The sequence below is a fragment of the Thunnus thynnus genome, chromosome 22 (genome assembly GCF_963924715.1).
Source record: "Thunnus thynnus chromosome 22, fThuThy2.1, whole genome shotgun sequence".
In the NCBI taxonomy this organism is placed as follows: domain Eukaryota; kingdom Metazoa; phylum Chordata; class Actinopteri; order Scombriformes; family Scombridae; genus Thunnus; species Thunnus thynnus.
Window position 1 is genome coordinate 19,587,664 of NC_089538.1, and position 27,416 is coordinate 19,615,079.

General features: G+C 40.1%; 2 protein-coding genes across 3 annotated transcripts; one reads left to right on the forward strand and one right to left on the reverse strand.

The window, feature by feature from the left end:
- Window positions 1–7,234: 7,234 nt before the first annotated feature.
- Window positions 7,235–14,622, reverse strand: ccnb3 (cyclin B3). Of its 2 annotated transcripts, none has more exons than XM_067579962.1 (12): window positions 14,457–14,622; window positions 14,091–14,218; window positions 13,765–13,848; window positions 11,509–11,621; window positions 11,220–11,385; window positions 11,011–11,109; window positions 10,820–10,912; window positions 10,537–10,674; window positions 8,981–9,136; window positions 8,719–8,868; window positions 7,863–7,993; window positions 7,235–7,747 (listed from the first exon to the last, which is right to left on the reverse strand). In XM_067579962.1, the coding sequence occupies exons 2-12, from the start codon at window positions 14,172–14,174 to the stop codon at window positions 7,681–7,683; spliced, it is 1,281 nt and encodes a 426-aa protein (XP_067436063.1). In that variant the 5' UTR covers window positions 14,175–14,218; window positions 14,457–14,622; the 3' UTR covers window positions 7,235–7,680. The 2 variants fall into 2 exon arrangements, with proteins under 2 accessions (XP_067436063.1, XP_067436064.1); XM_067579963.1 differs by having other exon boundaries at window positions 14,091–14,221.
- Window positions 14,623–17,575: 2,953 nt separating this feature from the next.
- Window positions 17,576–21,692, forward strand: si:dkey-171c9.3 (A-kinase anchor protein 11). Its single transcript, XM_067580144.1, has 2 exons — window positions 17,576–17,606; window positions 20,013–21,692. Exon 2 carries the CDS (start codon window positions 20,019–20,021, stop codon window positions 20,919–20,921), a length of 903 nt encoding a protein of 300 aa, XP_067436245.1. The 5' UTR covers window positions 17,576–17,606; window positions 20,013–20,018; the 3' UTR covers window positions 20,922–21,692.
- Window positions 21,693–27,416: the final 5,724 nt, after the last annotated feature.

The following is a 27,416-nucleotide window of genomic DNA, read 5'->3' on the forward strand; positions in this document are numbered from 1 at the left end:
GTATAAAGTTGAGATGCCTGTTAAGTTGGATGGTAATTGCACTGAAAGCAGCAGAAGTGACAACTGGCATTAAAGCACTGACAGGAGATGAAGGCTCAGCTGAAGTGTAAACACTGAAAGGAGTTGAAGTGGCAGTTCAACTGTAAGCAGTGAGAAGAGTGGACGTAGTAGCAGCCTGTTTTACAGTTTCTCCAATTCTTCCTTTTCCAATCAGCCTCTTTTAGATTTAAATTTGTTTTTAGTTCTTTAAATATCAATGCACATATTAAAAACCAATCAAAAGGTTCTGCAATAAATCAGTAAAAGTAAGTTTAGACTGGAACAATGTGCTCAAAACAGAAAAAGTACCCGATGTTTTAGGGTTGGCATCACTCCTCATCACTCCTTAATGTATCTGATATGCCCAAAACATCACAGCAATAGTGAGTATACCTTCAGATTCAAATTAAATGATTTGTGTATTGAATGTAATGAAGATAATGAGAATTTTAGTTGCCATTTTGTCAGCAACATTACGATTAAAAGTGCAGTTTATCAAACCAGACAATTTATAATACACAGGGCCATAAAATACATCTGAGAATAAAGAAAACAAAGCAGTGGAACATCTAAGCTTTAAGGCTCACAACTTCCATAAAAACAAAAAACTTCATCACAGGCTAAAGATCTGGGTTAGAGGAAGAAAATGAGACATTTTTGTACTCTTATTATACCAGTTGTTATCCCCTGTGGGCTCTCTGCAGTCTTACCCACTAAGCAGTATTAAAATGACCTTTTAAGATATTGTTAAATTTTTAAACACACTCACAGAGCGGTCTTTCTGATGATGTATTCATCGGCTTTGTGGCTTCGTCCCCTGCATCCATATTCATGCTGCTTGTTTCGATTCTCAGATGTTTGGCACACACACATACACTCGCACACAATCACTGGGAGCAACAAACAGCTAAATCCAAGAAGCTCTATTGTTTTGGCTCATCTATTTTCTCGCCTCCCGCTCTGTCTTTCCTCTCTCTCAATCCTTCTTTTCTCAGACAGGGTGAGGTTGCCCTTTACTCTTCGTCCAGCTGGGGAATGCTAATGGCTACACGGCGGGGCCAAGACAATTAGCCAGACACACACAACGCAAGCAGACAAGTGCAAGCAGACCCAAACACACTGTGTATCAGTGGGCAACAGTAAACACACCGTGACACACACACAAACATAGTAAAACACACATGCACAAGGAGGAACAATTGCTGGTGTTGAGCTTTTTGTTTTGCAAACCTGCAGTTCGGTTCAAGAAAAAGAGTGAAAGCAAAATAGAAGGAGAGGTAGAAGCAGAGTGAGAGATGGGGGCAGAGAGAGAAAGAGAGAGGGGGGGGGGGGGGGGGGGATTTTGATGATGCTGGGGTGGACCGCGTCACTCCAACAGACCAAATCCAGATATTGAGTATTTAACAAAAATAATGGTTTAAGAAATAATGATTTACAAAACAGCGTCAGCTCAAGATGAAACATATATCATGTAGCACCATCTGCTGTATGTACACGTCAACGTAACTAACCCTATCTATAAGTTCAGCAATTTAAGCAAAACTTTTATGCAAACCCTTCCTAATTTTCTCATCAATTTCAGCTGTAAATAATTCACAACTGGTTGCAGCCAATTCTTTTGATGCCGGCAATCTGGGACAAAGCCCAACCTAGCAGCTCCATCTTGATTACCTCATACCCAAAAATTACTGTTACTGTAATACTTCTAATTAGCCGAGCTCGGCCAGTTCAGGATTTATAACAAATGTGTCTCAAGGGTCTTTAGAGATAAAGAGACGTCTTAGATCTAACTAATCAATCACTGAACAGAGTGAACCTGGCGTTTGGCGAGCCAAATCAGAGTGGCTCCTCTACTGAAATAGGTGAGCATGCACATAAAACAAAAAGAAACATGGGATGGTGCAAATGCTTAGGGTCACCTTACAACATGGACCATTCTGTACTAAGATCTACTTGCCCTGAAAGTAATGTGAGCAAAGTCGACTTTTGACTAAAGGGAAATTAAAGGATACAATAAAATGACATTATGTTGACCTGTGGAGAAAATATTAAATACAGATACACAGTTAACAGTGAAAAACTTACTACTGGTTAATAGCAGCACTGTCAATGCATCAGACTGGTTTGCTATTTCATTACACTTCATTCATTAATACTGACATTGCATTTATGTTATGCAATTTCTGTTTCGGGAAGGGGGGCGTTTTGTTTTGTCTTAACCAATCGGTGGCGAGTGATGACTCTGTCAGTGAGGCATCATTTTTAGTCGACATGAGAGCAGCAGTACTGGTTGCTGAATTTGACCTTAGTGGCCACTGTAGGTATTGCAGGTCATGTGACACACACTGGCCCCAAAAGCCTTTTCCCTATACACAATCATTACAAAAAGAGACAGTTGTAAAATGATGAGTAAATTACTCTGAGCCTCACAAACACCACAATTGGAAAAGTCTCAAAGAGCCACATCAATTAACACAGATGTCAGTTTCATGACATTAAGTCGCCTGAGTCTCTAATGTGCATGCTTTATATGCAGCCTTCACCTCATATGGGAGTTGGTCGAGTGATGTTTAAAATACTGTGCATCAAGAATATAACATTATATCCATTAAATTTGTGTTTACTCACCATGAACGACATCATAATCACGACTTAGAAGTTGGCATGGACGCTATTTACAAATCAGAATCTTATAATTACGATAACTCCGATATGACGTGAACGTGGGAATAGGTCTAAAAATCCCAAAGTCTGAAGAGGCCAGTGAGTAACTTAGATCGGAAATTTAAAAGTTTTATTACTGTAAGTCACTCACAATAACAGCTATGTCAGTCTCATCCACACTCGTGACCATTTTTGTTGCCATTTATATCTATCTGTATTTTTCATAGATGGTTATATAGGCAGATGGCATACTGCCAATTCTTAATCCCCCCTACTACATGTCTGATTGGTTGATTCTCCAACAGGCGGAAATAGCTCTCCATGAGGCACAACACCAAACTTATTTGAATCTCTGAACAAATTGGACAAATGGGGTTTGGAACCAGGCTGCGGGTTGCGCTTCAAGCTGAAGGGGAATTTATCCAAAGCCAAACCCTGACTCTGCATGCAGTTTCAAGTTTGAATGATATTGGTTGCTTATCTTAGCTCAATTCACAGATGTTTATAGGCTCAAGTAGCCGCCTTAAGCCTCAAACTGCAATGCTGAGACTTAAGAAGGACTTTCACGACTTTATGTGACTGTGGATAAGAAAAATTCCCCCCTAAAAAACAAACTATCCTTTTATTCTCCAGCTCATTCAAACACCGACAGAAGTCTTAAACAGCAGCTGCATCTCAGATGTGAGAACAAAAACTCTACAGCTGCCAGCTCTCAAACAGCTCCGTCTGATTGTGTAAAGCTAACAGCCCGTTTCCCAGCCCTCCGCTGATCAATAGCTCATATGCAGTTTGGCAGCGCCAGTTCAGATGTTTATCTGCCCGACCGAATGGGCACGATCTCCACCAGCATACTTTAATCAGACTGAGTTATTGGGATCTGTGGCTCCGAGTGAACTGGGGGATGTGTGCGCACGCAGACACACACACGGGGCCAGCCAATCAATCATTTTAATTGATCGAGGGAATAACAGAGGAAGAATGGGTTCAGACGTCCCCAGGCGCAGATGCAGCAGAAGTGAAGTGTCTGTGTGTTTGTGTGAAATGATGGCCACCGAATTGAATTGGCAGCGTTCCATGTACTGTATATACGTGTGTGTGTGTGAGCATTTAATGTGCTAACAACAGTAAGCTTATCAGTAACTTTTAAAATACAGCAGTAAGCTAATGGTTAGACATGTGGTCTTTGGTCCAGATGGTAACTGGTTTAATGAAAATCTGTGTAGGTAAATACTAAGTAGATTAAATCATCTTTCCTCTGCCACTGCCATCAAGATGTTCTTGAAGAGGTACTTCAAGAAAAAAAAACAACTTAAAATCCCTCAATAAAAACAGGCAGCTGGGCCCATATGTTGTTTTGTTCTCTATTTAAATTTCTACCTTGAATAAGTGCCATTTCCAGCAGACTTACACTTATATCATTCAGGATTTAAGAGCAAAAAGGTACTTTTCAAAACTCCAAAACTATACCTGCAATTTAACTGTTATAAAGTTAGAAATCCACCATTCAGAGGCAGATCTATCCATTTCCGAACTGGCAGGAGCCTCGAGGGACCGTGATGCAATGAAACGTCTCAACGTTGTCAAGACTCGCTGTTTGTCAACTTGAAAAGCTCGCTCCGCTGTGGCCACTTAGACGTAAAATCCATAGTTTAAGGCAACACCACATTTTGCAGGACTAGTCTCTGTGTACATGCTTAAGAGAAAGTTTTCTAAAGTATAGTCCGTCATAGTCAAAAGTGAAACTTTGTGTGCGAACCGAGTCTGTCCGAGTTTCATCTGAGGACAAAAAAATCAATTTCCAAAATGGGGAATTTCGGATTCAGAGCCGTCATCCGGTCAACGTATTGATCTGCACAAATCTCTAGAGATCAGAAAGTGAGTACGGCTCTGAATACAGTACATTCAATAGTTCAACTTATTACATAATCGACATTTCTTCGATAAATCAAATTTCATGATTTGACCCTGTTTGAGTTGCTCATCCACAAGTACTATACTATATGCTTTGGTATTACTGAAATAGTTGCTGGGTCCATTGTTTGTGGGAGTGTGTGATGCTTTTAGGGCAGAATTTACAACTTCTATAAAAAAGAAAATGTATACTTGACCAAAATGTTGAATAAAATTTTATTGGGAGGCCATCCATTCCTGTTCTGAGTTTGTCACACCACAGGAAAACGTGTATGTAACCAACCAGCCGAGACAGTTTCCCCAAATGATACAAGGCTTTGTTTTATTATGCCATTCACATTCCCGGTTGCAACTTGTAAAGTAATCAGAAGTTTGTACAGGCCCATATCTATCTTTTAAGTACATGCTTTGTTAGAGTTATAACCCCTACTCTTTCTTTGGCGTGCAAAGCAATGGTCTAGCTACATGCTCACACACACATTCAAACCTACAGGTGCACACATATATATACATACAAGCCCTCCTGTCTCTCTATGTAAATATAAACAACACCCCCTCGCTCATACAGACTTGTCAACTACACGTGTTTGCACATCTTCCATATGATATTTTGAGCCCCATTTAGCACAGAGCTAACAGCAAATTTACCATGACTAATTAAAGACACTACTGATTTTATACTGCTTGTGTTATAGGGACAATTGAGACAATAAATAAAGAGAGAGAGAGAGAAAAAAGTCCCACTAAGGGGTTACATCTTTTCATCTTAAGACAATAAAATATGTTTTTTAGTGGGGTTACATTGTCTATCTAATACTGTGTGTGTATCCAAAGCCTGGTATATCTTATTCCTCTGTACCACAGACTTCTGTTCTTGTCCAAAAACTATTAAAAACACATCAATGAGCCACAGTGTTGCACTGGGTGACCTGTTCCTTCACCATGAAGAGTTTTGGGCATATTAGATTGTTTAGAAAAGGCTTCAAAGACTAATAATTTTACTTCCTTAGTACATTGGATGGCATTAAAAAGGGATCTCTTCACAGGCAGTATGGACAGGAGGAACAATTCCAGCGACCAAACACACTTTCAATCTACATATGGGCATGTGAGTAATGTTTTACCTGTCCTTTAAAGATTTACTACAGCAATGACAATATCCAGTCTTAAGGGACCAGTGTATAAGATTTAGTGGCATCTAGTGGTGAGGTTGCAGATTGCAACAACCTGAATACCCCTCCTCCTCCTCCCCTTCCAAACATGTAGGAGAACCTACAGTGGTGTGAAAGGTCCTCTCTAGAGTCAGTGTTTGGTTTGTCCTTTCTGGGCTACTGTAGAAACATGGCGGTGCAAAATGGTGGGTTCCATGGAAGGGGACCTGCTCCCTATGTAGATATAAAGGGTTCGTTCTAAGGTAACAAAAACACAATGATTCTTATTTTCAGATGATTATACACTAATGAAAACACACTTATTAATATTATATTCCATTTCTGCCAAGTCTCTTCCACTAGATACCACTAAATTTTACACACTGCACCTTTGAAGGATTCCAGTAATGCATTCCAGTTTAACAAGAGTTAAATATAAAGCTTCAGGAGACGACTTGGACAAACCAATTAATATCTTCCAAAGTTACTCTTTTTAGTACCAATTTCCCATTTTGTGTGTTACTATTCCTCTGAATTTCGTACTAAAGAAGTCCAACCTTGAAAGTTACCCACTTGATCTTTCAAACTGAGTCTGCTGAAACCTCATATCAGCTTTTGCTAAACTTTAGGACTCTGGTAGGATTGTTTACAACGACCGATACCTCTTAATGTACCTGTAAAATGTAAAACTTTCCTTTAAACTGCAGCCCGACTGTGTGACCACCTCTACAAGCCGGATTTACATTAGGCTTCAACGGTTTAAATCTTTTGACAACACTCCTAACTCAAGGTCTGCTTACTAGATGATATTATACTATAAATCTTTTCAAGTAGCTCTTGAATTATGGATTTTATATTTCAAAAAGGTTTAATGAACCTGCAAGTTCAACTACTTCAACAGGTGTCTGTCAGATTAGAATCAAACAGGATTTGCTGGAACTCCGCTGTTGAATAAACGACACTTCAATGATTCTCTTGTCCATTAAAAAAGAAAGTGTCAAGAGATAAACTGTCATAAATATTGAAATTTGACATCTGAGAAGCACTAATCAGACATGTTTCTGAGCCTTGAGGGACATTTGAAACCTCAGAATGACTCACAAGTGAGAAACACGGCGCACGACTGACCTCTAGTGGAGATCACATGTCCTGCACACAATAGATCTCAATGATGGCATCAGGCTTGCAATTATTCCTGTGACCATAAAATAATGAACAAAGTGAGCCTTTTTTATATGAAAACCACAAAAAAAACCATCTTTATTTTAAGAGTATGCGCATGACAGCCATTTAAAAATAGCACAGCATCATCCGGTCGTCTTTTATACAAATAATTAGCATAGTGATATTAACATGATAAACACTGTACAACGTATGGAAAAATAAACACATGCATACCTGTTAACTTCTACAATACGACAACCTAGAAGAACATGTGGGCCAGTGCATAATTCAACTCCTCCGTCCTATTATTGTTTTTTTAAAAAAAAGGTACACGCCCAGTTCTGCACTACATATACATACACAGAGAGGGCTTACAAATTACTAATCAATTAAGACTTTTCTTCCATTTACCTCTTTATAAAAAAATTATAAAATGAATGCCAGAAACATTTCAAACGTTTTAACACGATGGAAAAAATCATTACCAACCTGGTAAAAAAAATACAACTGTCAGTAACAAACATCTTATTAACAAATGCCCACTTTAAAACTCTTTTCCATTACAAACTGGAATTAAAATTTTCCAATATTATATAAAAAAAAAAGGCAGACTAGACAACGTGTATAAATATTCAACATATTAACAAATTATTTACATTTGTTGGAGGGAAACTTTTAAATATTTTCACTCAATTTAGACTGACGAGGCTTTATTTTTTTGGGAGTTGGTGGCGGTGGTGGTGACCTCTCATTAAGATATAGCTTTCTCCAAAACATCCATATCGACCAATGGCAGAGATGCAACTTCGAAAAACACCCTGAAATAAAAATATTAAAGAATCGATTAATGCCGTGACTGTTTAAAATGTCAAAATGCTCGTATTGAACGTATTAAAAAAAACAGGCTGGATGGTTAAAGAATCGTCTACTTACTTGTGGGAGTATTTGTTCCTGACGGCTCTCAGTTTATCGTCGGGAGGCGCCGACAGCATCGCGTGGAGCCTTCTGACGACGGGCGCCAAATCGGACGTCTGGTATCCGGAGTGGAACTGCAGGATGGGAGCCTGAAGCGCGAGAGAAACAAAAACGTAGCCATGTTGAACCCTTAAAATTGGTAAAATATGTAACAAATTCACTGCTCGGTGTTCACTACTCAGTCTCTGCCGTTTCAATATGTCACGTAAACATTATATCGTTTATAAATGGCAAAAAAAAGTAAAGAAATAATGGAGCCAATTCTGAGTCAGCCCAGACAGGAAATAACCACTGCTGCAAATACTCACATTTACACTGAAAAACTATTTACATTTAAATTAAAAGGAGGAGGAGGAGAAGTGTTCACTACAGAGAGCTGCGGGCTGGTTCGTGACTGCCGGACTGAAAAATAAAACAGCTGAGAGTTTGGCATCGATGTCCAAACACAACATAAAGTGGGACAAAGTCCACGTCAAACTGTAGACACTAACAAGTGCCAGGATCTGAAGTGAAACCACTTTGGTTGTATTTCCAACAACCTTTTTCTGTACAAACAGTCCCAAACTACATGTAAGGAGCTAATTTGAGGATAAAAAGCTCCTTTAAACGGTATGTAGTTAAAAAAAAAAAAAAAAAAACTCCTTCCAAAAAACCTGAATTTTTTCTGTCAAGTTTTTGGCACGTTACAGCGACTCCCACTACAGCAATAATACAAACTGTACAGGAACTTGACTGGCGATCAGAACAGCTGTGGCGCATTGAGGGAGAAAAATAAAACGGACGGACTCAAGACGAGGAGCAGAAGTGAACCTACCCATCCTCCCAGGTCTTTGGTGACCAGCGCCATCAGCAGGCAGGCCGACGCCAGCAGCGAGCCCCTCTCCGGCACCAAGTCCATCTCCATGAGGCTCATCTCGCAGAAGTAACGGGCGAGAGTCAGCGTGTCCATGCCTGCGTTCACACACTGCAGAAAGACGGCGGAGAGAACACACGCACACGTTCAGGTGAGGGGGTTATGGACACAAACACGCTTCACGCTCATGCGAGGAAATCACTCAACACACACACACACAAACCTTGGCGTAGCGTCTGAGGAACCGATAGGGGATGGGGATGTTGATGTCAAAGGACAGCGCCTGCAGGATGTTGGCCTCCATGGAGATAAGCTCCTCCCTCTTGTACGCGTCGTCGCAAATGTAAAGGAAGTCGTCGACGCACGGCGGGCTGCGCTCCTGCAGGTCAAACAATCATTTGAGTACGAGTGTAATCGTCCCTCAGACGCTGGATTTAGGTTGTTTCATTTTTGTAATAAGCATGCTCAAGGTCTACTTCCTCAATCTTTTTTTTGTTTTTTTATCCCATTTTGTGTTTGTTAGATGAGCTTATGATCCTCTTAACTGCTTTTATTTTCACAAGTGCTCTTCAGAACCACCAGCTGTGCTAATGGAACTTAAACTAAACCGTTCTGGCGTAACTAAAACCCCCCAAGAACACAGCCTGCAACTCTGTGCCAAAAGAAGAACTCATCTTTTTTATTAATGTCTGTGTAAAGGAAAATATCAGAGATTTCTTTTTAAATACATGATACATGTTGGAAAATAATTGCTGAAAAAAACAAGTGAAAAGACTGAAGTGTGTAGTAGTGAAGCATTAAACAGGACCATATAATAGATGACTATATAAACACTAGAGTACTCATAGTTTTACAAACTTTCAATTGGAAACAACTGGGATCCACTTCAGATAACCAGCTGTTACTGGTGAATGGGGCCGTTTTCAGTCAACACTTTAGTGCCGAAGGAGTTATTTTAAACCCAGATGAAGCAAGCGGAGCCACCCGGGGCTTCGACTTCGGCACCAGCTGTGCGGATGAGGGGCCACAACGAAGCTTCTTTTCAGCAGAGAAGTGAGTAACATTAAATGCGCTGAACTCCATTAAGAAAAAGGACAATTTGACATAATGATGATTGGTGACGGTTCGCTTGTTAACTCGTCATTTAAGTTACATTTTTTATTGAAACGAGTCAACATTTACCTACAAAATATGTGGCGAATTAAACAGTAGCTCCTAATATTACTCTGTTTTTAAAATGTCATCCATGCTGCTTGCCTTACATCTACAAACAAGGCCGATTTTAAATTGTGTATTTTTATACAGGAGTTTGGTGTGAAGCCCCTCAGTGTTTTAGAGCAGAGAATACTGCTTCTTTTTCCACAATTTCGAAACCTAATTTTACATATTTGGCAACTTTTTTTAATCATTCAAATTTGGCTGGATGGTTAATTGCACATTTTTTCTGTGGTGTGACTGTTAGAACACTTATTATTGACTTTAATGACTAGAGCTGCAATGATTAGTCACCAACTATTTTGATAAATTGAACGTTGTGAGTCAACTTCTAGGAAAAAAGCCTCTCAAATGTGAATATTTTCTGGGTTTTTTTGTCTTCTGTGACAGTAAACTGAATGTCTTTGGGTTGTGGACACATCTTTCACCATTTTCTGACATTTTCATTTCAAACCACTAATTGATCAGTTGAGAAAAATAATAAACGGATGAACTGATAATGAAAATAATAGTTTTAAGCTAATATTTGTAATATAATATGAAGTGTAGACTGTGTGTCCTCACCTCAAACTTGGAGGCTATGAGCATGGTGGTGGAGCCGACAAGCTGCAGCATCTCCCTGTGGACTGGAGTCTTGGACAGGTAGTGGTCTGCCATCTTCACAGCCAGGTACAGGGTCTCGTGGTACAGCTCGAAGTTCTCCTATAAACGCCGAGAAACAGAAACCGGTCAACGGGCTGCACAAACCCCTCCATTTAGTTTCTCTTTACTCCGAATGAATCGCCTCGCCCGACAGCTTTGAGATCTCGTAACACGGACCGAGAAGAGCGCAGGCGGAAGGACTCACCTGTACTTCGACCAGCCAGTCGATCAGTATGGCCCTCATCTCTGAGTTGAGGCTGGGCTGCGTGGGCATGTAGTTGCAGAGGACAAACTTCTCCTGCGAGGCAGAAGAGACGAAACAGAAAGATGACTTTTTGCATTCATAATTTGTTCCTAAAACAAAACGTCCTTTTGAAATGATTTACTTTGGCTCACCTCTCTCTGTTTGAGGTAGTCAAAGATTTCCTTTGCGTACTCGGGACACATAAAACAATCCTCGGTGTTGTCAGAGTCAATGTCGAACTCCTCTGGGATCTACGGGGATGAAGGAAATACGAGGAGAGAGAATTTTAGCCAACGTTTCCAGAACACTTTGTTCGAGTCAGACGTGTCTTTCCTTTGGGGATGTAACGTTTTTCTTTTACCGGTTGTCTCTGGAGGTGTGCTGGCACCTCGCGGACAGCAGGGGGCGCGGCAGCTGTCAGCTGTTCTACTGGAGCTGCCTCCTCTTGCTTCTCGCTGGGTTTCTCCTCCTCTGCGTCGGTCTTCTCTTTTTCCGCCGTCGTTCCCTCTGAGCTCACTGAGGAAGACCTGCGGAGGGAGTGAGAGAGAGAGAGAGGTTGAAAATTAAAGACATCTGCTACTAATGGGACAGCTCCTGCAGACAGAGTGAGGAATGGATGTGAAAAAAATTTTAAGAAGACGGATGGTTACTTTTTCAGGTTGGCTTGATTCTTCGCAGGCACAGCTGTGGAGCTCGTTTTCTTCACCTGCTTCTTCGCAGGTTCCTTCTTCCTCCCTGGAAGGCTGATGTGAACATTATGGGCCTGAAAACAAAAGACAAGTCAGGTCAAAATATCCCACAAACACAACTCTGTGCAATTACAAATGCACCAAAACTCTGATGTAAGGCTGCACAAGCAAGATGATAATTAGAATCTATATCCGTAGGTCCAAAAAATAAAACTGAAAATCCATTTAAAATCCATTAAATTGCTGGTCAAACATTCAATAAAAATGTTTCAGTTGTAGTCCGTTGAATTCTCAGTTTTTCCTTCAGTACACTGTTAAGATACAATAAAAGTCTGAGATTCATTCTAAAAATATATATTAATGTCAGCTAAACTTAATGATTTGTGATAACAGTAATCATTTAGGATCTGTGGCAAGAACCTTTCAAAGATTTACTAACTGATCTCATCACGGTTCTGGTATCCCGAATCTAATCTGACACCTTTTTGTTGCTTTCACAACAGGAGCAAAAAGCACGACGCTCGTTTCACACTCAGGTGAGGTGGCACACATTCACACCACAGTGAAGTACTATTGTGAGAGCAGTTACACCTGTACACCGGAAACCCCGGGGACACCTTGTCAATCAGTCAGGAAAATAATGTTTCAACTGGCTACGATGGTTAAAAGACATCGTTTAGTTAAATCATCTTCCTGGCATCAGCGCAACTTCAGCAACAGGATGTGTTCATATGTGCTGCAACTGATGATTACTTTCATTATCAATTAACCTGTAAACATTCTGATTAATCCAAATCATTTTGACTATAACATTTGACAATCTGACAGACTAAAAGCCTGTCGCCAAGAGGGACGAGCCATTAAGATAAAACGACACATTTGGGAGATCAGACGTCATTCAGACAACTTGTTAAACGTAGCCCGAGGTTCTGACACTCAAAATCTTAATTAAAAAAAAAGGTGACTGTTGTGGGAGATGACATTCATAGAAGTGGCAGCCGTGACAGAAGATTCCACGGGATTTGAAGCGTTATTAGAGGAACGCTGATGGATCCGAGAATTACGGCGGTTCAAGTATCTTTAAGGATCATATTTCCAGGTTGCTTTGCTGTGTGAATGCAGTTCTACTTGTCATACTGTAGGTTTGCAGAAGAGGGAGAGACGTTGTTAGTGCAACACAAAAAGAAACCAGTGCAAAGCTCGTTATCCTCACTGCTACTAGAAGCATGATTAAGTGTTTTATAGGAGAAGACACTAACAGTCTGTGCAGGGTTTTTACCCAACACCAACTGCTGGAAATTTGATGTGGCGTCACATTACGATCGAAGCCAGAGACGTTTGTTTTGTTTGCATCACAGTAGGTCTCGAGGGAGCAGATCAACATCTTTGACGGTTGTACATGGCGTCCAATCAGAAGGGACTCCGAGTTTAGCTGTCGGTATGCTTCACCAGAAGTGCTTGTCGTCTGACAGCCACCTTTCTGACGCCGGCAGCAACGATTTCTGCATCTTTCCAAAACCACTTTACACAGTGACCGGTCAAGTGTGTGGAGGTGAGGGAGTTGGCAGGGTTTAAATGTCACTCTACCTCCTTTTTTCATAACTATTACTGTCACCTTTGACGTGTACAAGTGCGACACGATGAGCACTTTAAGGAGAGACATCGTTATCCTCATATCCGAGCGCTTATCGTGTGTCTCGCACGGTAAACAGAAACAGAAAAAAAACAAAGCAATCTATCTGGAACGTCGCTTGCAAGCATTTGATCGGTCACCGTGGTGCTTTGCCAGATGTTCCAAGTCCAGCAAAAGTTGAGCCAGGTTAAATGTTTTGGCCAATAAACCTGCGTTATTTGCCAGAGACCTCTGCACCGCCAAGCTGGCATCATCCAAATGAAAAGGGAGGGCAGAGTTATTTTTTAACGCTGGGTTAAAGTCGGTCTGAACGCGGCCTTGCCAATATAAACTGGTGTAAGGGGCTTCACATTCTTACCCGCATGAAAGCTGACACTATCATCTATCAAACATTCCCATTTGAGCAGAAAACTGAAAAATCATAAGGTGGAATATTACAATCACCTGATGGTGGCAAATCCTGGAACAAGTGAATGATAGAGATTTCATGTGTACTGTGGACTTTTCTAGTAGGTAGAATTAGCTTTTTGACCCTGAATTTCTCTCTCAAAACCACACACACACCCTTGTAAATCAGGACTTACATTGGTGATGTCGATAAAGGCTGTCCTCTTCTTAGGAGCTCCATGAGGAGGGGAGGTAGACCTTTTGACTTGTGGGCCTTCCTCCTGCAACACACACACACAAAAAGGAAACGCAATACATTACTCGCAAGTCACAGATTAATGTTGTGCACAAGCAGTGCATAAAAAAGAAGCATTGTTTCCTTGAGTCTCATGAACTTAATCCTTGTCGTGCAACAGCTGCTGCAATGTCTGCTTTTGTTTACAGCTTGTTGACTGCAAGCAGGCTGCCCATTTAAACGATGCACACAGAGGGGAAAAAACACATGAATGCACGTTGCTTTTACCTGGTTCTCAGTCGCTTTTGCATTCAGCTTGGGTAACCTGCTCCCAGCGGTGACTGTGGGTTTCTTTCCCCTCGGAAAAGGCATGGCTGTATCCCCCTCAAAACAATCTCTGCAGCGGCCGCTCAGATCTGCTTCGCAAAGAGGAAAAATACAAAAAAATGGCGGGTCGATTTTAAAAAACAAAACAGCGCGGTTCAAAGTTTTGCAGTTTAAGCTAGCTTAGTTAGCACATAGCAATAAGTAATACCGAGTATTTAACGTTCAACGTTCCACAAAAGCTGTTTGTTGGGTGGAGTTTCCACACGTGAGCCGGTTCTGTGTTCAAAATATTACTCTAAAATCCGTCAAATTAACCTTTTGTCTTACCTTTTCTTCTTTTCCCCTCTCGTCTGCTTTAGTCGCTTGGTTTTGTGGACGAGAAATACAACATGCAGCGTATTTAACAGTTGTAAACAGTCCTGGTTTGCCGTTTTTGCTTCCTTAACGAGAGCTCAAACAAAAGTGTTTCAGCTGCGGATCAAAATCTGCTGCGCCGTCCTCTCATTGGACAGAATTCGAGTCAGGCGGACCAATCAGCGAGTTGCTAGGGATGCCGTTGCTAAGGGGGCGTTAGTTTCATAGTAACGGCTCCTTCCGTTCCGCTGATAGTAAATCAGATTCTCACAGCAAACGCTTTAAAAACAACAGGTATGTATATAAAGTATATTGTTATATATTGATATTATGTTATTTAATAGAAGTGAAGACGTGTGTTGCTTTATTAAGCGTTGGTGAATTCAAAGTTGAGCGTACAAATCACCCGCCCACCTCATTTCGTTGGTCTCGAATCCAACGAACCCAGAGGGAGGGAGGAGCATGTGACATTTTCAAACGTCCTCGCTACCGACAACAGTTTAAACGTTGGGGATTTTATTGATGTTTTCCTCATGACCCAAGCACGCAAGTCTTACTGCAACTGATGGTGATTATTTCAGTGCAGACATGCAAACGTACATGTGACATAAATCTCACTTACTTGTGCACATGATCAAACACAAGGACCGATAAATTCATTAGTCACAAATTTTTTTTACCATTGTTATTTATATCCTGGTGCAGCTTTCTGTGCAGCTTTTTTCACAGTAATGTCACATATATGTTTATATATATTAACCTTTCTGCAGTTTTTTTGAGCTTTCATTCATGAGTTGCACCTTTATCATGTATACTTTGTACCTCTCTCTATTCTACATACATTTTCACTACTTTTATTATATTTTACCATATGTTTAATTAATGTATGTATAGTATATGATATGTATACATTTATTTAACCATGTATATTGTGCATCTTACAGAAAAATATAATTTGGGATAATTCTATCATGTATCTTATCTTAAATATACAAACACATAGAAGACGGAGAACAAGATAATGTCTCACTACTACTCAAAGGTGTGCATGCCGCCTACATGTTGGATATGTAGGCGGCATGCACACTATATCAAATTTATTTCATTAAGAAATTAAAAATAAGCCTTATAAGAGCTGCATGATATCTTAATTAATGCTTTGCAGGTGCTGTAAGGCCTTAAAATGTTGGGAAGGTAACTGAAATCCAGGCCTTTCATAGTCCTTTTTACATCATAAATTTAGTTCTACATGATGGAAAAAATGGCGTTTTGTATGCATTAACACTACTCATAAGTCAATATTTGTTTTCTTTATTTATCTTAATATTGTTTCAATGATTTCCATTTAACTGATAATAACGATTATTTAATTCTCAAATCTTAGCACCCTGACTTAACATGTGAGAGTGCAGAGAGGTGATTACATTACAACAGATAAAATTTTTGTTTTTAATTTATATTTTTGGTGCTTGGTGACATTTGTTGATTCGTTTCATTTGCAGGACTCACAAGAATAACTTTCATGAATTCATTCATGCACTATTTGTGATTCCAAGTGAGCTAGCACGTCCCATGTTTAGCACTAGCAGGGTTACATCAACAGCTTTCCCAGTTGGCAGCTCACAGCTAGGATAAATAAGATGATGTGCAATACAGTATATAACACAGAATTGCACAATACACCAAGTATTCTCACAGGCTCTGCATGTCAGAGGGTATATTTTTTTTCTTTTTATGTTTTAGTTTTACTGGTTTTCCAACATAATACAGATCTGGCATGTCATGATTTCTCTTTAGGCTGTCATACAAGACTGAAATGACCCTTAAAGTCTATTTAAATTATCGTGTTGAGCAATCAGCGCACAGATAAGAATTTCCTGAACTGGAGCTTAAAGAGCACAATGGGTCTACTTGGTCTCACAACACGGAATTTAACTGCATTAACAGTCTGGATAATAGAGGGTCATAAAATTGCAAATCACATTCATGCATCCAGAGGGCAAGTTCAGGATCCGTGGGATAAACACTGGGGGGAAGATGGCAGCTAATGTCCGTCCAGTTGCCAGAAGAGTTTGGGAGGAGTTGTCCTCTGGATTACAAGAGATGAGATCATTACTGTAATATTAATGCCATACAGAGCTATGTCATTTCTGAATACATCTTCAACACACCATAAACTCTCTCTGGACCCAATATCATTAAACTGCAAAAGTGAACAAACATCCCTTGGTATTTATTTCACTTCAATGTGTTGCACAAAACCAACAGTTTCAATACACAGACACACACACACACACACACACAAAATAAACAAGCCCCTGAGTCCAGTAACAATCACTCCATGTTCACTTTATTTGGACAGGATACTCTAACGCAGCTTCAAGGGTTACGGTTCAGGCAGTGCAATCTGGCGTCTAATGAAGTCTACAGAGAGATATCATCTCACAACGCTGCTTTTATTTCATCTCCCCTCCCAGTTCTCCTCATCCAAGACAAAAAGCCTTCACATGAGAGCAGCTTTGTCCAGATTGCTTGTGTCTCCATTAGAGCTGAGAGCAATAGTTTTTTACAGTTCTTAGGATTTGGTTAAAGCTGCTAAGAAATCTGCACCATTGAGGTTTGGACACTAAACTCAGGGTCATGGAAGTAAAAACCGTACAGTTTGAGGGGATTGTTTAAATTTTCCGGCTATTGCTGTGCACCAAACTGAAGTAAAACCATAAAAGTACTGTAAAAAATACTATCTGGCTGAGGAGCTTTCCCTTCTCTGCATCATTTCGTCCTCCCCAGCCATCCATCTCCTCTCCCTCTTGCTCTCATGCTCTCTTTTATTAGTTTGACCTCATGAACAAGAATAAATAATAAGAAATAGACGGAATAATTTCCCGTTAAACTAGCTTTATGATGTCAGGTGCAGTTGTCATTGGTGCATGTTACTTTTAACAGATCAACCCATGCAGAAATACACTTCCTCTTACTATCTCTGTCTGTCACACACACACACACACACACGCACGCACACACAGGACGCACGCAGGAAGTGAGTAAAACTTTATTTATAAAACCATTTCCGTGTAGAGTCATTCGCACTTGAGACACCACAGAGTAAACTGTTAGTAACTGGTAAGTAAAACTGCAGGCAGCACTGGCTGTCTGACTTTTTCATATTTTCTGGTACATTTATGTAACTTGTGGCTTTGATGTCATCCAGTTGGCCCTCAAGATGCTTTCTGTGTCTTGCCAGGTATCACAGTAAATCAGAAGTTGCCCTTTTGATCTGCCATACTTCATAATCCTTTAAATCTCTTTTTTAGTCAGGGAAACTTTGTATAATTTCTTGTCTTATCTGTTTTTGTAGTGTTAAATCTCTGGTCTTATCCACTTTTTATTGGGCTAACAAACCTTGACTAATTTCTTACAAACAGAAAACCAAAGATATGACTTGTGTAAATACTTTTTGGCAATTTATTAGGAAAAGTGGCTTCTAAAACTCTTTGGATTTGTCACAATACATTAAAAAATACTGACATGGGTGTGTATGAAATCTGGTTTTAATAAAAGGTCAATTGATGCATTGCATTTCCAACAATATTTTGCAACATATTGACTAACTGGCCTTTGTCCGACTTGCTGTAAGAGGCAATGTAGAAACCCTGTCTGGATCTTTAGAGAAGACTGAAAGTGAGGTGATCTGTTTTGGCTTCAACAAATGAGCATTTAGCATCAAACTGACTTTCTGTTTAGACAGGGTCGTGTAGCGCAGACACACCGAGGTAGCAAAGAAGCATCCTCATCCCATAAATGTTCCTCTGCCCATCAGGATGTCCAAGTCGGATTGCCAAGGGAAAACATTCTTTGTTTTAGCTGTAATTTGTTCCACATCTGCGATTCATTCTCTATCTCGTCCTCCTCTTTGAGCCCCGTCCATTTTGAACCCCGGCTGTGGTCCACTGAGTGAATAATGGCAGGATAACGCTGTGACACACTGTGTTTTTTTTTTTTTTGTTGTTTTTTTTCTAACACGCACACAAACATACTGGAGTCATTTGGTAAAGTCAATACCTCTAGCGTTGCAGACAAGGTCATTCGCTTTAGCAGCATAAAGAAGGAGCTGAGAGAGGAAAAAGAGTGCGTGTGAAAGAAATCATCACACGAGGAAGGTGTTACATCCTAGAAAATTTGAATTAAATTCATATCAAATCATCTTGGCAAAAGCTAAACTTGAAACCGTGATCACAAGATGGACGTGAAATGTTGATTCGGAAACCCGTGGCTGCATTAAAAGACATAGTGGTGCCACAGCAGTAGTTCTGGGTGTTAAGTTCATTTTGCGGTTACCTCCTCATTGTCTTTCTGATCCATTTTTCTCACAAAATGTGTGAATAAACATGTCATGAAGGTTTCCGAAAACAATTTCAAGCCAAAGTGGAGAATTATTTTTAAAGCTAGGAGGAAAAAACTAATATAAAAAAAAACCCAAGAGCAAAACAGTCAAACTGTTTGGTCTTTATTCATAAAACTAACCAATACAGTACTAAAAATACCTATCAACACAGCTTTGTGAATCTATGCCCTCGAGAGCAATAACAGCTATGAGTTTCCATGTTATTTCATATCAATAACTGCAGTTGGAGTCCTCGTGAAAACTGACACCCTTATTTGCTGAATCAAGCCTTGTAAAACAAAGAGGCACATGTTTCTTTTCAAAGCCTTTTTTTTTTATACCATCATGCTGATGTAGATGTCTCATTTCATGTATGAATCAGAGGTCAACAGCGTAATACTTTTCTGTGCAACATTTGCTTTGCTCCATTTCTGTTTGACCAACTTAAAGCTGCAATTACTAAACAAAGCTCTATCCCCATGAATTACAGATGCCTGCAAAAACCGAGTTTAGAAAAAGGGACAGGTTGCTGCTGCAGAGGCCAGCTGGTTTTTTTTTTTTTTCGTTTTTTGCGTAATCTAATAGCGAGCTGAACTTCCTGCTTGTCACATCCTGGCTTGCTGACAGCTCATATGGTGACAGGCTGTGGTTGGAGACCTCAATCTTACTTTCCATCTGAGGCTGTGTGAGGGGACTTTCTGTTCTTTCTGTCCGTCTGTTTTCTTCCTCTGTTTTTACATCAGTCCTGATTACACTTTCTCTTCTGTGCCGTGTCTTATACATACAACATTCTTTCAATATGTAGCTTATCTATCGCTTCTATCTATCACCCTAATCTGAAACAGGCAAGGAATGTGGAAATATTTGCAGGGTAGAGACATAGAAGGAAATGCAGCACCATTTAGGGGAAATATTTATGTGCTGCCTGGCTTTAACTGAAGATGCTGGCAAGCAATATTTAAAGAAAAAAAAATTCAAAACGATCTAATTATAAGAACTAGGCAGAGGTTCAAACCATCTTTGGATTCATTTCTATGCTTATTCCATGTATTGGCCTTCCCCATATTCTTGCAAGGAAAAATGACTCCAGGAAAAACAATATCTCTTTCATTTTTTTACCGACATTATTGCTTTTATCCTCACAGGATGCGATGCAGGCAGTAAGTCCAGATCCTATGGTGCCGGAGCTCACCCCAGAAGAAACTGGCATTTCTGCAGGCCTCAAGAGCAGCCCCGTAGACGTTGGGACTATTGAGAAATTTGCCAACAATATGGCTGACAACATAATACAGTCGCTTCTAGGCCAAACGGAAATGGTTGAACCTGAAGTGGACTGGAGGTTTTCCAGTTTAAATCAAGACCCGGAGACGTTAGCTGAAGAGTTAGCCTCAGTGGTGATTGAGGCTGCTCTGAGGGAAGCATGTAGAAGCCAAAACATAGAGGATCATGTAGAAGGTTTCCAGAGTTCAAGACCAACTGGGGTGAAGACGGATGGTGGACAGGCTTCTTCGGATGAATCTGGAAGAGAAAAGGACGTTTCGGACGTGGAACTCCAGGCGTCCAGAGACCCCCAGCCCTGTCATCCACCTCTGTCTCAGTCGGGACTCCCCATCGTTGGATCTCTCGACTACCCCGACGCCCCTCCTACCACTCCGCTTCTACCCGAGCTCGAGAGGAGCAGACACAGTTTCGCCCGTAAGCTGAAAGGAGGCCTTGCAAAGGAGTTCCTGCCGTCCCCTCCTCCGCCAACCCCGAAGGACCAAGAGGACGACTCAGGCGTTGCCAACGACGACCCCCAGGTGGAGTTAATGGAGCATCTGATGCACTCACTGTCTATAAACAATATCTCAAGAGAGTATTTTGAAGGAGGACCTCAACTTGGAGCCGTGATGGAGACTTTTGCGGAGTCTCTCTCCTATGACATCATAGACTGGGCCTTGCGTGCCAAAAGCAGAGAGCAAATAGCAGATGGTAGCGATCTTCATCTATTTGCCCACCAGCTTGCTGAAACCATCATCACATCTTCCATCGATGAAGCTAAAATGCTTGTCTAGTTCTTTAATGTTATTAATAGGATCATATTTGTGATGACTGGCATGTAGACAGTCAGATAAACACAGAAGAGAATAAAAATATTGATATCCACCCACACCTCCACGCTGTCACTGGCTGACATTTACATTGACATGTGGTTTACTGCAATAATATTGTTTCATAATCTGAAATGGAATATTTTTTGACTGAATTTATTTCTCGCTGAAATTCAGTGAAAGCCTATCTTGACAAAAAGTTTATTTTATTAGGAAAAACTGACCACAGTTCCAACAAAGAGATGCTTGACACGCAGTTAAAACAAACATTGGCACATTTTATGACATGTTTATCCTGGGAGCTGTATATTTAAGATACTGGACGATGAACCAGAGGTAATGGTTTTATTCCAAGACGAATGTAAGAGCGCATTGCCAAGCAGATTCGTGCAATTGTAAATGCAGTTTTGATTGAGATCCAACAGCAATAACCGCACATGTCCTTTAGATGGCAGCACAGGAGCAATGTTCCCCGAGTGTTTTCAGCATGAGGTCACCCATGTGATGAAATGACAACAATTGGTGCCAATTAAGTTTTCTATTTTGGGGAAAAAATGTTATTTATTCTATAAAAATAATGCTATATTGGTCCTGCTGATTATGTGTTTATTTTGCTTCAGGTCTTCTTAAGAATGTAATACAGCTAAATGTAACACTGTACCATATACATATGTATATAGTACAGTATATATGTACTAAATATAATGCTGGAAATAAAGACTTTATTTTTGAATATATTTGCTTTTTCATTTCCATCATAGACTGAAACATCCCTCACACATGTTTTGAGGATCACCATCAAGAGATAACTATAAATTAAAAATGTGATAAAAGATTAAATGTGTATTTGTTTCCCACTAAAAGTCAGTGGTGTACCATGTCTGTCTTTCATAAAATGCAATGTTGGATACTTATTCTGTTATTTCCTCTTATAATGAGCCAGAAAAAGAAAATCTTTATTTGTGATTCATTCATCTTCTGGATTGGTCTGAGTGTCAGCATTTGTGATGAATTTGTGTTCTGGCTTGAAGAAAACTTATTTTCATAATCACTTACTTACTGAGGTCAGATCCAGAGGAGGAGGGAGCAACAGCGCTTAACCAAACAGTGATGTGATCCTGCAGAAGAATAAAATACTTTGTTTTTCTTTTTTCTTTTTTTTTTATTGTTAACTACTTGAGTCAGAGAATGCCAAATTCAGCTTGAGTGACCCTTGAAGGAGCAATTTTTAATAAAGAGTTTTATTGTTCTTAGTCATCAATGCCTCGCTCGCATATTCAAAAAATAAAACAAATACACACTTAATAGGTCAAAAGGGAATAAGGGTCAGGAGGGGGGGAAAACACACACACAGATTTAGGTGTGCTGTTTTATGTTTGTATGCATGAACACACATGCAGATCTGCAAACAGTACAAAGCAGTTCTCTATCTCCAGCACAGATGGAGTGAGTGGGAGACGGGACAAAGATAGTTTGTGTACAGTAACAGTAGAGTTTGTATTGACAAATTAATCTAGGTGGGACAAAAATGGATCAACACACACCAATAACATAACTGTAATCCCTGGTTATAGTCCTTTTTACTGCAGATTGTGATATAATTTTGAGATTTAGTTGTCATATTTATGTAACATTTAGATTAAATATTGAATTATTCAGATTAAGACTGGTTTAGTTTAATCAATATACAAATTATTTAGCAAAAAAAACACAGATATGCAAAACAAAGAGCACAAATTCAATAGATTTTGATTTAATATGCAGATTTAACATTTTGAGTTAGTTCAGAGTTCACAAACTTCAATCTAAATCTTGCAAAAAGCAACCTATAAAATTCTGACAGCCTTTCTTTTGTTGTTGTTGTTGTTTCTGATGTGAATAAAATGTGACAAAAAGACGTACAACACACACACACACACACACACACACACTGACCTGGCTGCAGTGTGTCCCTTGGCTCCCATACATAATATGTCATGGAATGCTTAGTCTGAACTTTTAACTCCCACCACTGATCACTATTATGTTTTCTCACCACGGGACGCCAACTGACCGACACACTCACACACACACACACACACACACACGCACACACACACACAGTGACGCACATGCACATAGATAAGCTGCGGGGCTGGGCGGACAGCTGTGGTGTCAGAGGGGACACACACACACGCACAAACACATCTGGATAAATGCTTGTTGTGTTGTCAGGTGGAGGATCGCTGCCAGAAAAGGAGGGAGGACTGAGGGGAGGAGAAGGGGAAAAAGGGAAAAAGGGAAAAGGCATGATGACACAAGGAGGATGTATAGCAGGAGGGTTTCTACATGTAATGGGAAATAATGGCAGTGGTACTTAATCTCGGTCTGCTGCCCTATGGGAGGTTAAACGCACCTTGATTCAATTTATCCACCCTTTATATTAGTGAAAGAGGACTTATCCACCAGATGTATAAAAGTATAGCTAAATTAACTCCATACATCACCATAAGAAGTGTTTTTTTTTATGAAAGTGAGGAGGAAAATAAATTTTTTTAAGAGCTTTGACTCAACTATGATACATAAATATAATTTTGAGGTACACTTTATTTGAATTCTTTAAGGTTTTATTACTCAACTACATTCATGTAAAACTTGAAGTTATTTGTAAGAATTTATTTGTAAGACGCATAAAGGTTGAAACATTTGGGAACAATTTTGGAAACACTGCATGTGCATGTGTCCATTGATATTTGTAGAATAAGGTTTATAAAACAGGTGAAATTCCTAAAATATGAAATATTATGGAAGTTCAAGCCATCCAACAGAAACAATAATTGACTATATGCTAATATAAACTTTACTATTTAAGTGTCTTTAACAGTTTTAGGGGTACATACCTCTCATTTTGGAATTTAAAGCAGTATTAATTGAGATTTTTGTGGTGAGATTGGGGGGAACGAATCACAACAGTAAAGTTGCAGGTTGTAAAACCAAAACAATGAGCTGAAAGACCCTAAAAAGCTCCGTAGAGCTGAGGGTATCTGCAAAGTCGGATGAATCCTCTGTGTTCTTTGTCATAATGTAGACCTATCTCACATTACACATTTGATTTGATCCATTGTTAATAAAGAAATGTTGTTTAGAGCAGTTTTATGTACTTTTTTTATTGATAAATACTTACCTACACAGATTTTCAAGGCAAGACTTTGTAATATTCAGTGAGAGAACTGAAGTATTCATCACCTCACTCTAGTTTTGGCAATGTTTCTTTCCCTTCATCACTCCTGACGGCACTGTTGCTTACCACTATTTTTCACCAATACATCCATTTTATCTTTTCTGACTGCATCCAAGCGCCGTGCCAGGATCACACAGCTTGGACATGTGGATGTATTATTTCCCTATTATTATGGGACCAAGGTTAAAACATTGGAAATAACTTGTACCATTTGTTTCCACTTTCTTTTACAGATGAGTTTGGTTGACCGCATCGGACAGTTCAGATAGCATTGCGTCAGATTAGATTGATTTTCAAATATTGATGTTCTGACTCTTAAAACATTTTTGATGGAGTATTAAGTTGGTTTGATTTCGGGGCGGCGGTAGGCTAGAGGTTAAAAACATTGGCTGGTAATGATAGGACTGTTTTTCCAGTGCTTTGACCATCTGGGAAAATGTGGATGGGAAAGTATCACTCTATCATTCGCTCACATTGAAGTGTCCTTTAGCAATGCATGAAACCAGCAAATGTTCCTTTGCAGCCTCCAGCTCCATTGCCAGAGAAGAAGAATGTGGGATCCACTGAATTCTTCTTCTGGATGACAAAATCAGCAGAAAAATCTGGAAATACTATTGGACCCAGGTTTGATTCCTATCTATCTTCGGTTTCAGCGTAGGTGGTTATGAGAGCAGCATTTCAAGGCTGCTGAGCACACATCAGTCTATTTTACGAGGGTACCATTGGCTACCGGCTCCAAGTTCATAAATCTGAGTGAGTCGTGGACTGGAGAATGCAACCTCAACCTCCTTTTTAACACTGTGTGAGCAATGGGCCACCAGAGACTCTGCTGTGTTTTCCTTCCTTGGTAACAGATAGTAAAGAAGAATGATTAATTATTGATAAGCATTGTTTCCTTCTAAAGAATTTGTAGCCTTAAAAGACACGTCACTCGGATTTGGAAATGTGAAACAAAAGGTTTATTGTCTTTATTGTCGTTACCGTAAAGGTTAACTAGGTGCCCCATCCCTAGCTCTTTCCTGCAGCATTATTCACTTCCCTGCTGTTCATCCGTATGCTAATCAATTTGTCATTTCCTTTCAGAAACCGCGAAAATTGCAGCTGCGAAAATAAAAACCCATTTTCTGATGTGACTCCAGTGCGGTTAAGGTTCGGTTAGGTTTAGGCACAAAAACAACTTGGTTATTGTTGGTGGGAGATTGCGGTTGGGGTTAAAATAAAGTTTGATTAAGGTTAAAAGAATGATTATGGCCATGTTTCAAAGAAAACCAACACTGTCAGTGGGAGACAGGAAGCGAATAGTGGTCTCCTGTGTCATTCAGCCACCGTCTGCCTCCTCACTGGTGGACTCTGTGGCTCTACGAAAACCATAAAACAATTTCCTTCTTGGCTCGTGACGGGACGGAGTCATATTTCCCACAGCCAGCAGAGGTCTTTGTCACTTGAACATAGTCATTTTTAAGCATTTGCTGACTGATGCTGTCGTTTTTCTTGGACGGACAATCTCACACGACCCCGTCAAGTCGCCTGCATCAAGCTCATGGATGGATCTTAGAGGAGCGCACTTTGCGCAGTTTGAAACGTCTCTATAGATGCTTTGTTACTTTTATCCAGCATGAGATCTACAGTATCAACTGCTGTGAATCCAAACTCACCACAGCCTTTGTTTCACTCTCAAAAGATAGATTTTAGGTGGAGTATCACATTAGATCAACAAAACATCCCCTCTGGCCTTGGCATCTCTGTTGCGGAGGTCTTCCCGGAGGATGTTGTTAGTGGTGAACTTTCTCTCCCGGCAAGACAGCTTTCTGGCTGCTTTGTGATTTAATGAGAGGAGAAGGAGCTAATTTTACAGCAATTCAGCCACAGTGTTACCAAATAGGATTATTTGTTCCTCTGTAAATGTCACTGGGATAGTTGCAAGCGACATCAGTGCAGTTAAGTAACTGTTCTCTGTCGGGGGTCAAATTTATGACCTTACAGTAGCGCAATACCATCCAGACAAAGACACCCTCAACAGTTGTTTGCAGAATCAGCCCTCGAGGAGTCGACTTCTAACCCAAAACAATGTCATTTCTATTAAAACAAATGGTTTTTGTAGACATGGAAAGCATTTGATTACTTCCCTTCTCTCTATTTTAATGTTGTTGCTTTAACCATCTGTGTTTAGATATTTCCATCAGTGCAAATTTGATTCTGTCTCGTCTGCAGACCACAACATCCCCTTCCTGACCATGAAGATTTGTATTAAAAGAACGGGCATGTCAAGTCCCAGTCCATTGGAACGGATAGCTTTCACATCTGGCTCAGGCTACACAGGTGGATTTCACCGGGGTTCGCTTTAAAGAGAACTTTTGTGGACCGCACCTGCATTCGGCACCGTCTTTCACCCTCAGATTGCGATGCTGGCGAGTTTTACTCCAACAAATATCACTTATTCTTCACTAGAAAGAGAACAGAACCACGGGCGACTGGAATCAACTCTTTGGGGTCTCACTCTTGACTTGGTTTGAACCTCATTTGCTCCTGTCCCTGGAAATGATTACTTCTTCTAACCAAAGTCTGAAGAGGAGAAAAGTCCCATCCAGAGTTGCCTATCTGGCAGAGACTCAACCACATCTCCTCCGCCGGCTCGTCTGCTTCTCATCTTCGATAAGCAGCTATGACGGCACACACACACACACTGCTTCCCAGCTGTTTGCGGTGATGGAAAGGAAACAAAGGAAAGACCGTTGTTTAGAGCTGAGCTGTAAACATGCTTTTTGCCTGTCTCCTTCCTTTAAACCACTTATTGTCTTTCTTAGGGGGAAAATATGAGCTGCGTCATGACTATGTGCGTAAGCCAAGATGACAAAGCTGATACTCACTGCTCTATTTTACAGTGATTTAAGGCAGGATGGGGGCTTTGGAGACGATGCAATTACTTCTTTCTTTTTTTTTTGTCTGCAGACAGCAATAAAATCTAGATATTGTATTCATCACCCTGTGAGTTAACGTCTCATCCGCTAACAATGAAGTCAGCAGCTTTGACTGTAGCTCTGTGATGTTTTTGGAAACTGAAGTTCAAATATTTAATCGTGGCTGATAAACTGGAGGGTACTGGGCAAATATTTGCTCTCAAACAGTGTAAAGCTCTAAAATAGACCACAGATGCAAACCCTGGAGGTAGCCGCTCAGAAAACACAAAGATTAACAGAAAGAGAGAGGACAATTATTTGGACTTATTTCTATTATTAAAG